Source organism: Saccostrea echinata, unplaced genomic scaffold (genome assembly GCF_033153115.1).
Source record: "Saccostrea echinata isolate AGI-Se365-2 ecotype Australia unplaced genomic scaffold, CSIRO_AGI_Sech_v1 ptg000028l, whole genome shotgun sequence".
NCBI classification, from domain to species: domain Eukaryota; kingdom Metazoa; phylum Mollusca; class Bivalvia; order Ostreida; family Ostreidae; genus Saccostrea; species Saccostrea echinata.
The window spans coordinates 10,316,241-10,332,026 of NW_026889777.1; the positions used below are offsets into that span (position 1 = coordinate 10,316,241).

Here is a 15,786-nt window from a genome sequence, read left to right on the forward strand (position 1 = left end):
CATACTTTCTTATTTATCAGCGATTAATCAGTTGATGTTGTACTTTTGTATAAGTAAGAACTAAATGGAGGAATTTAAGCGACATCTTAAATACAATTGTTCGATTTCTGATGATCGGAATCTGAACGTATTGTTAATTTGAACTGTTTTGCTTGTTAAGTACCATCCATAGCCTTAAAACGTCAAGGGTCTGAGTCCATATTGGTGAGACCTCTGACAAGCTTCATTCATTATTTCATGGGATGACTGTCATGAAATCGTTTGGAGAACTACAAATCTTGTTTGTTTGTTTTTTTTTATCTTTTGACCAATCATTAAGCCTTAGTGTAACAAAAAAACCTGCTTTTAGGTGTCACTTTATTACTCCCTCCTTAAATTTTATGTCAACTTATAAAAGTTGCTTATGATTCTAAATGAGAAGCAAACCCATAAAAAACCAATGAAGTTTGTCGGGGGTTCTATGACCACGGGTGAACTTGGATCTTTGACGTTTAGAGGGCGATCTATCCAATGCAATGTATATATTTATGTTCTTTTAGTTATATATAATGTATTTCTCTGTCGCTAACACATTAAATGATATCTTTTTATTTATTTTGTTCCTTTTTATAATGAACTCTAATGATGGTTTAAATATCAAGGACACCTTGAACTTTCAATGACATAAAACCCAAACACATGCAGCTGTATTTAACATTTTTCATGAAACATTTTTTTTTGTTATAGCTTAAGAAGATGCCTGCAACAGGTTTAGATTCAAAGAAAAGAGATTTTTTTTTTAAATCGTACCGGGTTTCGGTTAATTTGCTTTTATAGTCTTCAACACATATTCTTCAACCATTTTTCGATTCATTTATGTCTATTGACAAGCAGGTCTCTTTTAGGCACAGCAGTAATTGAATTCTGATTACTAACCTTCTGATTTTGTTTTGTTAAAATGCCCTTCCTTGAAGAAAAGGCACAGATATCGGTAAGATGGAGTCATTATAAACTCTTCATTACCACGCTACCAAATAGGGTCAAAATTATGCTTATTGCTAGATTTAAAAAAAGACAAACTTGGTTTAAGAGAAATAAGTATCAATTAAAAATATTACGAAGATGATATTGACGAAAATGTAAGTTTGATAGCTGATTCAAATTGTTTTGGTTGAGCCTCAGACCTATGTAGAAACACGAAAATATGAGCATGCTCTCTTATTTATTACCAGTTGACAGATGCTATATCCATGTATACGCGAAAACCAATTGAAATGGAATATGGAGATAACGAACAGTATTGAAGCTCAAAGTCCATTAAAACATTACAAATTGGGAGCAGATCTAGAGCAAACAAGGAGCTCCAAAAACATCAGAGGTGGGATCAGATGCCATGGAGGAGTGAACATTCCCTGCCGACCGGTCACACCCGCGGTGTGCTCCTTGTCATGATCGGGAAATAACAGATAAATCAGTGGGCAATTTAGTGTGTAAAAAATGGCCTAACAATTAGTATAAACACGTCAGTCAGCATATAACTTAATGATAGATTGTATTTGTTGACAAGATCATTGTATCGACCATTATGAAATGATGACTTTAAACGTGACTGTTGATATTCTAGTGATATTCTTAAAAGCAATTAGTCGTAATCTTAATTATTTTATATTCTTTGTTTCATACTAGTAATGGAATTACAGAATATGAGATTGTCTGAACTTAATGCCTTTTAATTTTCTATGCTAATTCTCTTTAATTATATATAAATATATTTATTTGTTTATTTGCCATTTTTGAGATTTATTCTTTATTTATTGTTCTACTTCTTTTCTTTAGAATTAATTATGCATGGTGATGGTTAGCTATCAAGGACAGTGTGAACTTTTGATGACACTTAGATCGTTGTATTTAATACAATTGTTGACATTCTTTTCACGGAACATTTAACGAAAAAAAAAAACAAATTCAACGCCTGGAGCATTCTAATAAGAAAGAAAAAAACTATGTTTTCTTTTAATCGAGACATTTACTTCTCGATAAATAATCTCGATGAGCAATCAATTAATAATTGAGGAAATTAGAGTAAGACGTAACTCAGACCTTTTTAGAGTAAAAGTAGTACTTGTAACTTTTTTTTTATCCTTTGACACACATACAAGACGTTCATTTATTTTTTTTCTCTATTTACAAGCAGGATTTGAAATTGATGTCTAAATTAGACACATTAGACACAAATTAGACACACTGTATTAGACACATGCAAGCTCATTTTGATTATTAACCTTCTGTAATTCTTCCGTGTTATTTATAGATGTCCACTACAATACATTACCTCAGCGGTTATCATTTCTGAAAAACATCAATCAAATACACTGTGTTTCCGGCAATAAACAGGAAGGCAGACTCAATATGATAGTAGTTCCACATACCATCGTTGTCTGTTTGTAGTTTTACAGAATAAATTGAAGTATTTAAGAAGAAAAGTGTACGTTTTACAGATTAAAGTAAACTAAAATTAAGATTATGGTGTGAAGTTTTCCAATTAAAGTATAGATTTTACAAATTAAAGTGTAAAATATCCAGAACAAACTGTAAATTTACAGTTTAAAGTGTAGTTCTACAGATTAAAATTTCCTCATTATTTAGTGTAAAATACACAGTTTAATACTTAAAATTTACAGATTAAAGTATAAAAATTACAGATTAAAAAATAAAAAGTATCACACTAATTTTAATAAGCTTTTATTATCTTTATTTTTTTTTAATTATCTCCCCTTGGAGGATGGGGGTAGGCATGGCCAGCAATATTAAATTACCTTTTCCCATGGATATTGAGTGGCTATAAAGTTTGGTTGACAATGGTTCAATGGTTCTGGATAAAAAAAATTAAAAAAGTGAAAAGTTAACAGACAGACAGACAATTATGGTATGTGTAGTTACTATCATATTGAGTCTGCCTTCCTGTGTATTGAACGAAACACAGTGTATTTGATTGAGTGTGTGAAATATTCAGTTTAAATTGTAGTGATCGTTATAAATTTTACACAATATAAAGTAAAAAAATTACAGATTAAAGGGGCCTCGATACAGCTGATTTGCTTACAATTTTAAATGTCTATTGTTATTCAAAATTAACTTCAGTTTAATAATTTGAACTAACATGAATATTCCAAGAAAATTAAATGACAACGACATTCTTCATAACATTACGTGAAACACCTGTGTTTGTAAATAGAGCACAAGCTCTGTTATTGATAGTGTTTACGTTTTACCGGATGTGTTCGATTTGCTAAGTCTGCACACATCACTGAGCACGGACTGATAGTACTGGAGAGTTGGTTTTGCTTTCTTGCATTTCTACTATGAACTTTATGGATTAAAGTTTTTATATCGTTTACTTATACACAACAAAATTTCTACTTTTCTTAAGTATGATGGATAAAGTTTACTTTGTGAAAGTGCAAGGATATGTGCCAATCAAACGCGTCCCGAAATTCGTAGTTTTAATAATTTCCAGATAAAAGAAGTTTCTAAACAGACTTTGATATATTTCGGTGCGGAATGCTCTAGCAACATACAAGTCTTGATATTATTTAGAAAAGTTTAGCTTCAAATCTATGTCTCAGCCCTTTTAAGTGTAAAATCTATATTTTAATCTGTAAAATGTACAGATTAAAATGTAAAATTCGAATTAAAGTGTAAATTTTACAAATTTAAGTGCCAATTTTAATATATTTTACACATTTATATGTCAATTTTACCCCTTAATGTACAGTATAAATTTTACAGATTAAAAAGTCAAAGAGCAAGGTTCACCCAGGGCCCTTCTTGGCCCTGTGAATATCTGAAAAATCAAACTGTTCCGTTTTTTAAAGATACATTAAATATTACTTGGACCCTTTGTGACTGCATATCTATTGAAAATAACGTACTTTTCTCATTCGTCTATGCATTCTGGCGTCATGAATGGTGTCATTTTTCCAAAATTCTTAATTTTTTTTTCAAACATTGTCAAATGTTTGAACTGTTTTGAAATATTTTGCATTCAGTCCATCCTTTGATCCGAAATGTGCTATTATACAACTGAAGAACCATTTCTGAAGATTATAAAACAGTTTAATTTTTTTTGGATCGAGGTGTTCTTAATTCCTCTCTAAAGGTACTCAAAAACACTATTTTCTGCAAAATTGCAATTTCAAATAGCCTTTTACTTTTAAGTTAATACTTGCATTTTGAGAAGAAACTTTTTTATAGAAAATGAAAGCACTAATTATAAGTGTCTACTTTATAAACGTGTTTGAAATGAGACATAGTGTCTTGACCAATTAATTGGAAAATGGACAGGGCCATTTTATACATAAAGTGAACCTAGCTTTTTACATTTTTAAGTGTAAAATGTAGACATTAAATTTACAGATTTAAGTGTAAATTTTACAGATGGAAGTGTCGAAAAAGAGAGAGGGCATACAAGGCACGGACAATCCTGGCTCTGATACAATATATTTCTCAATTTTCAAAATTCACGGAAAAGATAATTTTCTTAAGTAAAGTTGTCAGTAATGTCATCTACAGCACATTTGATTCATTTTATTGAATGGTTTTGATATATATTTTTAAAATTGACAGTTAATCAAAATTAGAGGAAAAGGGGAACTAGTATATTGAAGCCATGAAATTTTTTTAAAATATGAATTGAACAGGTCTCCACTCTTCATGACCGACGGAAAAGTAATGTAAAATTTATTTTATGCTCCAAGCAAGTTCAGGGCCGTGATTAGTCATATTGATATGCAATCTCATGCAGTGTGGATTCAAGTTTATCCAAATCATACCTACTCCAGGAATTTTTTGTTTGTTTAACATCCCTTTGGAGAATTTTTCACTCACATTGAGACACCACCACTTGCCGGTGGAGAGCTTCAAATTTTGACCCTGTACTCGGCACTTACAGCCTTCGCACAGTGAAATAGGATCTTTTTCGTGCCAGCAACTACTGCCACACGGGATCAAGGTTTATACTGTTTCATCCGAAGGGCCGATCTCCACATCCTGCAGTAAGGTTCGAACTCGCGACATAAAGATCAACTCCTTCAGTACTCCGCAACTCTAGAGCAAATGCTCTAACCACTGCGTGAAGCGAGCGAACCCTCACAGAGTAGGGTATGTTATGTTAATCATATTGATGCACCCACATACGAGGGGTGATCAAAAAGTTCGCGAACTATCTCTATAACTACAAAACCACAATTCAGATCAGAATGAAATTTGACACACATATAGTCATACATATGCCCTATAAATAGCAGATGCTATGTAATGTTTTGCTAGATGTTTGTGACGTCACAATGTGAAAATGACGTCAATATGTAGGTGACTTGTTACAAAAAAATGGTTCACTCAGTCGTACTCGAGCAACGAACGGCTGTAAAGTTTAACGTATTTCTTGGAAATTTCTTTGCAGTAGCATATAATATTTTGTACAAGGATTATGAAGACAAAAGACTTGCCAGAGGTTCAATCAATAATTGGATTGACTGTTTTAGTGAAGGAAGGGAGGTGGTTAAAAATTATGTTTGTTTTGTTGCCAAGTGAAAGCAAGCTGAGGTACAGATGTGTCCTTAGTAGATCAATTTGATATGAAAGATCGACAAGTTACAGTTAGAAAAATAGTTGAATATCTTAACAATAATATAATTCTTAAACCCCTAAATAATCGTTTACTTTAGACTTTAAACATATCAGATATGATAAAAAGTAGGCGCCCATACTATATCCATATTGGATAAACGACGTTCCTAAGACAGAGAACGCGGGTTGTGATGGTCACAATGCTCATTCTGGAAAAGGATATCCTTATCCATCCATCCTATTTCCGAGATTTGGCCATTTCTGACAAATGGACTGTTTTTGTTTTAAAAAATAACTTGCATGATAAGAAATTTAAGACTCGAAAAAATCTTTCAGATTCTGTGAACAGAACTCTAAAGAGCATGTCACGTGACCGCCTGGATTACGTGATTCGCGCATGGGCAGAACGAAGGCAAATGTGCATTAAAATCGGAGAGGACTACTTTAAAAAATAATGAACACTAAAACCTAATTTTATTTCTTTTTATGGAAGTAATTCAATTAGTTCGCGAACGTATTGTGTTGATTCAATTTTTGGTTAAGGTCAGACGACACGTTCCTCAATAATATAATTTTTCCTGAGAATTTGTCATTGATGTATTGCTACTTAACAAGTTTCCTCATAAAAAATTGAGGTACTTTACCATGCATAAATTTGTGCAAGATAACCAGAGAGCGGTATTTCCTAGATATTCCTTTTGGCAATCTTTTAAGTTGCTAATATCACAATTTTTGGTATACTTATCTTTTAAGACATTTTGAAAACAATTCAGATATCACAAGAGAATGACAATAATAATAGTTTTCGATTTATTACGAAGAGATACAAAACAATTTGAGGAATGTGTTGTCATACCTTAAGCCAGGGCCCCTTAAGCTTTGAGCTAAGGTTGATCCACAATATAGCATTTTTCATAGCAAAGAGAAAACAAGCAAATTCAGAGAAATGTGATCACCCATTTTCGGGGGTCATATTGGTTGAGATGCACTAATTCACATGTACATGTATGTCATATTGTAACCATCCAGTACGTCTCGACTTGGCTCTCAATCCTAATAAAAAAGTTACATATTTTTGAATATTTTCTGGTGCAAATTTACGATCATTTTTAAAGTTTTCTGAAAGTCAAACTTTAAAAATTATGACCAAGGTTAAAGTATTTTTTGTCTCCGACGTTCAGAACAATGATATATATATATATATATATATATATATATATATATATATATATATATATATATATATATATATATATATATATATATATAATGTCCCCATATACTAAAATAAATAAGTATAATGCAATTTTATTTTACAGTATCAAATTTCAGCAAAGAGTCTGAAGTTTACATGTATAAAACAGCAGTTTATGGAAGTTTTAAGTAAAAAAATCTTATGATAAGGGAGGCAATGTATATTAGTACCACAAAACAGGGCAGGAATTTTACAAGTGAATGTTGGACAAACGTTGGGTAGTCATACTCTGTGAAGGAATTTTCAATTTTTGAATAACAATAAATCCATGTAACAGTTTTATTTTACCATTACTTGTATAATAGAATAAATAGTAACAACCATTAAAGATGCCTTTGTCAATAAACAACAGCACAGAGAACAGACTGAATACATCTCAGTTGAAAATGTACATAATAAAATAAATATATCAACAATAAAGAAAAAAATATCTTGATCGTCAGAGAAAAGTTGAAAATATTATGAATCTATGTATCTCAATAATAAGGAAAACACAGAAAAAAATGTTTACTTAACATAAAAAACTTGAAATTACAAAGACATTAAAATATGAAGGAAAAAAAACCAAACATCTACATGCATTTTAAAATATATATGCATGTTCAATAAATATACATACAATATATTGTACGAAAAACTGAGTCGCAAATTCCATCCATAAACCATAAACTGTTGTCATTCTTCAAGTTGTGCAGGTTGTTTTAATTAAGTGTTGTCAAATCAGATGATTGACCAGTTACTCATTTACCAATCAAGTACATGATGGTTTTTCTTCAGACCTCTAAACATCCTTGCATGTAGTATATATTTATTAGTAACTTTTAATATTTGTAATGTCATTACAATTTCCATATCTATCTTATCCTTTAAATACTGGTACACATGTACAAACAAGAAGTCTGTGAACCAATGCTCACTAATAATACCCCCGCTCTGATGTGAATACACAAGTTCATTTATGGACAAACACAGTGATAATAAGGAAATTGACAATGGATTAGTAATAAATGAATCCCAACATATGGCATGCCTAAACAAACATTGTGTTAAGATTTCAAGCACCTGCGATGAGTAGTTGCTGAGAAAACTGCAACCAAAATTTGTTATGTATGGTACGGACAGGTGCAGGGATAAAAAGGAGGTTGACATTGGATTTGTACCAAAATTAATCCCATTATATGGCATGCCTAAACAAGATTGTGCTTAAATTTCCAGCATCTGCGATGAGTAGTTGCTGAGAAAACTACGACCAAAATTTGTTATGTATGGTACTGACAGACACACGGATTAACTGGAAGTTAACATCAGATTCGTACAAAAATGAATCCCACCATATGGCATGCCTAAACAAAGATTGTGCTAAAATTTCAAGCATCAACGAAGAGTAGTTGCTGAGAAAACTATGACCAAAACTTGTTATGTATGATACGGACAGACACACGAATAAACAGGAAGTAGACATCAGATTTGTACAAAAATGATGAATCCCACCATATGGCATGCCTAAACAAAGAGCGTGTTAAAATTTCAAGCTTCTGCGATGAGTAGTTGCTGAGAAAACTACGACCAAAATTTGTTATGTATGGTACGGTTAGACGCACGGATAAACAGGAAGTTGACATCAGATTCGCACAAAAATGAATCCCACCATATGGCATGCCTAAACAAAGATTGTGCTAAAATTTCAAGCATCCACGATGAGTAGTTGCTGAGAAAACTACGACCAAAATTTGTTGTGTATGGTACGGACGGACGCACGGATAAACAGGAAGTTGACATCGAATTCGTACAAAAATGAATCCCACTATATGGCATGCCTAAACAAAGATTGTGCTAAAATTTCAAGCATCTGCAATGAGTAGTTGCTGAGAAAACTGCGACCAAAATTGGTTATGGACAGACAGACGGACAGACAGACAGACAGACACACAAGGGAAAAACAGTATACCACCCTCTCCTTCGGAGTGGGGGTATAATGAATTGCATATGAACTTAATTTACAATTACAAACACACGATACAGTAAAACACGCTTATAGCAAACACACTTATAATGAATTCAGACTAATAGCAAAGTGATTTTCATTCCCGTTGGGTTAAATCAGATTGTAAACTAAACTAAATGGATATAATAAATCATGCTTATAACGAGGCAAAATTGCTCATCCCTGGCACTTTGCTATGAACATGTTTTAAATTACTGTAGATTCCTTATTTTACGCGAGTACTTAATATCGCGAAATGGCCAAAGGGCGTCAAATCGCGAGAACAATAATTTGCGAATCGTTGATTTATCTAGAGATTTTCCATACATTAAAGCACTATAAAAATAAAAGCGAGTAATTTTATTTCACGAGTGGTGCTTCTCGCGTAATTACGCGATAATTTATTCTTCGCGTATATTTAGGAATCTACAGTATATTCTAAATAAATTTGTTCTCAAATGTCACTCAAACATGGAGCAATTTGCTTTTGTTTCAAGAAACTAATTTTATCAGTACACAGATTATTTCACAGCTAATTGGTTATGATGTTTTTGCCATTAGAGGAGGTAATAATAAATAAGCTTTTCAAAACTTAAATATCCCTGGTAATCAAAGCCATCAATTGGATATAAACTTTGAAAAACTAATCAAGACAATTCTAACATATTTGTAAAATGCTAAATCAAGTCTAACAGTAAATAAATTGAGGACATATGTTCCTAAACATTTATGAACAAAATAAAATTTCATTTCTACTTATTTACTCTGTTAAATGTTTCTGTATAGGATTAACCAAGTAGCAGTTTAACTTATACTTGTTCTGTAGTTAACTTTGTACTCTTTGATGGACACTACTTGTTTTATTGCACCTACATGTACTGTAATCTCAACAGAGAGGGAGCTTTCCAGATAATTTATATTTGATTACTTGTCCTTCCACAATCATCAGTTTTAAAGCCATCTCTCAATCAAACTTAGATATAACTTATGTATTTTTTTTTGTTTACAAAATTTTCGAAATGCAAAACAGATCATTAGAATGTTACACAAGACATTAAAATACAAAGGTTGAACTGATAGGAATTTTTTTTATATATGCATCTGTGGTACAAACTTTGATTATAAATGTATTAAAGAAACAAGTTTAAAAAAAAAATCATACAATGCTTGTAACGTGATTAACTTTAAAATAAAAATGTTTGCATTCTGAGAAAGAATCTGAATTGTCAAAAACAAAAAAAAACATGTGAACAGGCAGACCTATTATATAAAATTCTGAGCTGTAAAAATTGCTCTCAGATATTGAATGTACCTGTTGATCGAGAGGGAAAAAAACATGTTAAACACGATGTGTTTGTGAAACACTGATGCCCCCGTATGGCAGCTTATGGCGAAGGTTAAAGTTTCTCAAATGCAAGTCAAAATCCAGGCCAAAAGATAAAAAATGTTAAATTTGAAAGCCCTAGCTGCAATTGTTCAAAAGTTATGGTGAAGGTTAAAGTTTTTTTTAAAAGTAAGTAAAACATCAAGGTCAAGGTCAAAGTTGTTGGCATCCAAAGGAAGGTCTTGTCACAAGGATTACATATGTAAAGTATGAAAGCCCTAGCACCAACCTTTCAAAAGTTATGGCCAAGGTTAAAGTTTTTCGAAAGTAGATCAAATACCTATGTCAAGGTCAAAGGGTCAAAGTGGTTGGTATCCAAAGGAAGGTCTTGTCACAAGGATTACATATGTGAAGTATGAAAGCCCTAGCATCAACCATTCAAAAGTTATGGCCAAGGTTAAAGTTTTACAAAGGTAGGTCAAACTCCTATGTCAAGGTCAAAGGGTCAAAGTGGTTGGTATTCAAAGGAAGGTCTTGTCACAAGGATTACATATGTGAAGTATGAAAGCCCTAGCATCAACCATTCAAAAGTTATGGCCAAGGTTAAAGTTTTACAAAAGTAGGTCAAACTCCTATGTCAAGGTCAAAGGGTCAAAGTGGTTGGTATTCAAAGGAAGGTCTTGTCACAAGGATTACATATGTGAAGTATGAAAGCCCTAGCATCAACCATTCAAAAGTTATGGCCAAGGTTAAAGTTTTACAAAAGTAGGTCAAACTCCTATGTCAAGGTCAAAGGGTCAAAGTGGTTGGTATTCAAAGGAAGGTCTTGTCACAAGGATTACATATGTGAAGTATGAAAGCCCTAGCATCAACCATTCAAAAGTTTTGGCCAAGGTTAAAGTTTTTCAAAAGTGGGTCAAACCCCTAGGTCAAGGTCAAAAGGTCAAAGTGGTTGGTATTCAAAGGAAGGTCTTGTCACAAGGAATACACAAGTGAAGTTTGAAAACCAAAGCACCAACTGTTCAAAAGTTATGGCCAAGGTTAAAGTTTTTCAAAAGTGGGTCAAACTCCAAGGTCAAGGTCAAAGTTGTTGGTATCCAAAGGAAGGCCTTGTCACAAAGAATACACATGTGAAGTTTGAAATCCCAAGCACCAACTGTTCAGAAGTTATGGCCAAGGTTAAAGTCTCATAAAATTTTGCAAAAGTGGGTCAAACTCCAAGGTAAAGGTCAAAAGGTCAAATATGATGGTACCCCAAGAAAGGTCTTGTCACAAGGAATACACATGTGAAATATGAAAGTCATAGCTCCAACCAATCAAAAGTTATGGGCAAGGTTAAAGTTGACAACAGACAGACAAACAGATAAACAGACAAACAGACAGACAGGACAAAAACAAGAATAAAAAGATTTTAACAAAAAAGACTTATCACTTAACAGACTACACAAAGGCTTTATTCTGTTAAACATTTAGAGGCCAAGTCTTAAAGCCAGCTTTCACTCTGCAAAAGGCATCCTACATTAATACATGCACTCACTCACACATGTATCTCAATCAACATAAAAATTTTCATTTTAAAAATTCAAAATTAATGTTTAAAGAGAAGACATCTTAATTTATACACTTTGAAATTTCTCCCATTTAATTTTTACATTTATAACTTTTAGATTAGTATAGTATTTTTTTTAAATTTTGCAATTCTGTGCAATTTTAAAGAAAAAATTATGGGATTTTTTTTTTATAGGTTAAATGGCAATTTAGCAAAAAAAAAAAGGGGGGGGGGGAGAGAACTGATTAAAATACATATACTTTTAATGTCAACTCAATGATATCTGGCTACAAAAAAATTAAATAAATTAGATAAAAGGACAATAAAAACATATAAAAAGAAAATGGCAATAGGTTCATGTGTCCAGCACAACAGACAGAATTTAAAACAATTAGATTTTGTTCAAAATGATATACATTGTACATACATTGTACATAACAAGATCTATGAAGCTCAAATCTTAATTTGCAAACATATCAGAATGATAATGAAATAGTTTTTGATTAAAAATTTTGGTCATTTCAAAATTGGTATATAATATGGTTCCCATAATATATTTATCACAAAAATTCCTCCATCTTCCATAATAACTCAGTATAGGGTGGCATTATCATTATACACACTCAGTCATTTAACTCATCAAAACATTCTGTCAGCAATTAAGTACAATGATTGATTCAGCTTTTCTTGACATTATGCTGGCAGAGTTTCCAGTAGACACCTTTCTTTGTTAATAATTCTGAGTGGCTCCCTAGTTCTACAACATGTCCTTTATGTATAATGGCGATCTTATCAGCATTCTGAATCGTAGACAGTCTATGTGCGATCACAACACATGTTCGGCCCTCTCTAGCTTTATCTAAGGCTTCTTGAACAATCTGAAATAAGACGGTGTTCATGTTTTGAATACACTTTTTCACAAAATTAGATTCTCGGGATGAAACAGTTGTTTGATGAAGTCAAATTATCAGAGATCAGCTTGGTACAACAGCTTTACATCAGCTGGGAAATTTATAAACCTCTGTATTCTCTAAATAAATATGTGAACATTTACATGGTTATTAAGATGTACATATCTGAGGTTGTATGACATAGATATAATGATCAAATTGTCACATACATTCTCTTTGTTTATACCTTGTACATGTTACATATATCTCAAAATTGTTCATACAGTTACCTGATATAATTCAAATATAAAAAAATTAATATGTTTATATTGATACCCTTTCACTCTCAGTATCTAATGCTGATGTGGCTTCATCCAGGAGTAAAATTTTTGGATTTCTGATAAGTGCTCGTGCAATAGCAATTCGCTGTTTCTGACCCCCTGAGAGTTGTGTGCCCTTATCTCCGACATTTGTTTCATAACCCTACAATACAAATGACAATATAAAAAAATTACAGTTAATTAATTATACGGTAAAACCTTTGCTACTGTAAATCACTTTTTATTTGTGAAAACTCTATTTTAGCATAATTAAGCGAACCAATGTGCTTCGCGAAAATATCAATCTCGTGTATATTTTTATATACAGCAGTAACCACAATTCGTGAAAATTTTGTCTCGCTAATAAAGAGTAAATGCTACATCATGAAAATAAGGTGTCGCGAAAATTTAGTATCTACAGTATATCAGTAACTTGTTTTATCTGTATAGTGAATTCATTAAAGTATATGTAGCAAATTTACAATTCAGATGGATACACATTTTTCTTCAAAGGTGACTTCAGACTTTATTCAGGGAAGTATTAAATACAAGTGATATCTTAAAGAAATAAAGTTTTCTGTTAAGTTACATCTTCATTAAGAAATAAAAGGTGCTTTAGAAAATTTACTCAGTTAAGCATTTCAAATTCTAAGATCTTATATATTTGTTCTTTTTTTTTAAAAAATTGGATCTTACGGGGGCAAAAAAAGTGTTTACCATACATAGACCTTTGCTATATATCCATGTTCGTACGAAACAAGTTTTACTATACACATTGGATAATTTTCGCATTTAAGCAATTATACACGTATGAAAACAAAAACAGAAACATCAACCTATGAATAAATCTCAGACTTTTTGGGTTAACTTTTACAAAGACAAACAAAAGCCAGAGTAGTCCCATGCTGTCATGTACAATGTACCAGTGTTTCAAATTTTGAAAACCAAGGGTCATTTTGTCTCTATTGAAGTAAACTTTCGGGAGTCAAAAGGGTAAAAATATAGTCCGATTTTGCTTTCAGATGTTATACTAGCTAATATGCCTTCTTACTTCATAATTTTATCTTCAAAAATATGAAAGTTAAAAATAATTGTACATATGTTTTATTTACACATTCTATCGATTTGGGTTTCTTGGAGTACACACCTCACTCTAATCTGAGATTCCTCTGACTCTAACCCCTGCTTTTGTATTGTGACATGTGCACATTTCAAAATATAAAAGCAGGGGTTAGAGTCAGAAGAATCTCGGATTAATGTCACTCATGAGGCAACATCTGAAAGTTGTTTTGTAAAACAGTTCATTAATTATCTGAACTTCGCTGACCTTTTTATTAGAATCTTCAGCCTTTTTGACCAAGCCAAATTGAAATAGATAAGCTAATGTCAGATAACTTTTTTAAATTCTGAATTCTCGTTTTGTTAACAATAAGTTAGCTTGTTCGAAAATTTTAATAGATTGTTGACATTGATATGCTTTTTGCAATCAATGCCACTTGGAAATTAAACCAATGACTTATTCCTAGAAACTTCAAATGCAGATTATTTAAACTGGCTCCATTAGAGAACATTTTAAAAATTTGTTTTTGTTTTTCTTCTGTGTCATATGATGATAACGACCTTTTTGTCGATGTTTTAGGGGTAATAAGTAATTTTTATGCGCATATTACGCAGATATTTGCATTGACAGAAACACTGTGTACATATAGTTTTATGATTCTCAAATATCTTTTAAAATTAAAACCAAACTCACATGAGGTAAGCTTTCAATAAAGCCATGGATGTTTGCATTTCTGGCAGAGCTGATGATTTCATCCATTGGAACCTCTCTGGAGTTATCCCCATATGCTATGTTTTCTGCAATACTGGTGTCGAACAACATGGGTTCTTGTGAAACAATCCCTATTTGTGACCTTAACCAGTTAAGATTCAGTGATTTTAGGTCAAAATTGTCCACCATCTGAAAATCAACTTCAAGCATTAAATGCGAGTGGAATATTATGGTTCTTTTGTTTGCAAAATTGCTTCAGCTTAAACTATTACAGTGAACTCAATCTCAACAAGATAACTTAACTTGCATTTAAGAAAGCTCACTTGAGCTTTCAGCTCACATGAGCTAAAAAGCAGAATATTAAGTGAATTTTTATTTACTCTTATTATCTTTGCTAGTGTTTTTTTTTCTTTTACTTTTTCTACAAGCAACCCCCCTTAAAGTATGTTTCACAAAAAAAAAAAAAAAATTTGCAAAGCAGCATTTTTTTCTGCCGACCACTTACCACTGAGCCACTGCTTGGATCATAAAACCGTTCTACCAGTTGAACAGTGGTGCTTTTACCACAACCACTTGTGCCAACTAGAGCAAAGGTTTCACCAGGTTTTACAGACAGACTTAAGCCCTCTAAAACTTTCACATCAGGTCGAGAGGGATAGGTAAAGTGGACATCGTTCAGCTCGATCGCTCCAGTAAAGGATTCCTTTGAAAAAATTTTTACTTCTTTGAAAATGAAGACATCAAAGATAATTTAAATTACAAAACCTAAAATCTAAAATTAGTAAACAATGGGTTTTGATTGAATAAATGCCATAAAAAATTATTTGCATGACTGAACTGAGGAACTGTGACATGTACATACATTGCACATCATTGATATTTTGTGTTTCATTCAGTTGAAAAATGGAAAGTATCATATTTCTTAGAGCTTCACTCCAGTTTAGATAAAGCTCCACCTCTCACTTAAATTTACCTGAGGTAAACTAACCAGTCAACATTTTTGGTCTTTACAAAGGATGTGAGGAAACAAAACAAAAAATCTTATAGCATTCTTCTAATACTTTTTTTGTTTTCTCAAGAAACCCC

General features: G+C 32.2%; 1 protein-coding gene across 1 annotated transcript in view; it reads right to left on the minus strand.

The window, feature by feature from the left end:
* Window positions 1-11,919: 11,919 nt before the first annotated feature.
* LOC133194114 (ATP-dependent translocase ABCB1-like) overlaps window positions 11,920-15,786 on the minus strand; it is a 39,435-nt gene continuing 35,568 nt past the window's right edge. Inside the window, exons 22-25 of the mRNA XM_061330087.1 lie at window positions 15,206-15,403; window positions 14,683-14,889; window positions 12,946-13,092; window positions 11,920-12,597 (exon numbers count right to left, since the gene is read on the minus strand). Coding sequence (XP_061186071.1) covers window positions 12,397-12,597; window positions 12,946-13,092; window positions 14,683-14,889; window positions 15,206-15,403 — 753 coding nt within the window. The 3' untranslated portion in view covers window positions 11,920-12,396. The remainder of the gene's footprint in view (window positions 12,598-12,945; window positions 13,093-14,682; window positions 14,890-15,205; window positions 15,404-15,786) is intronic.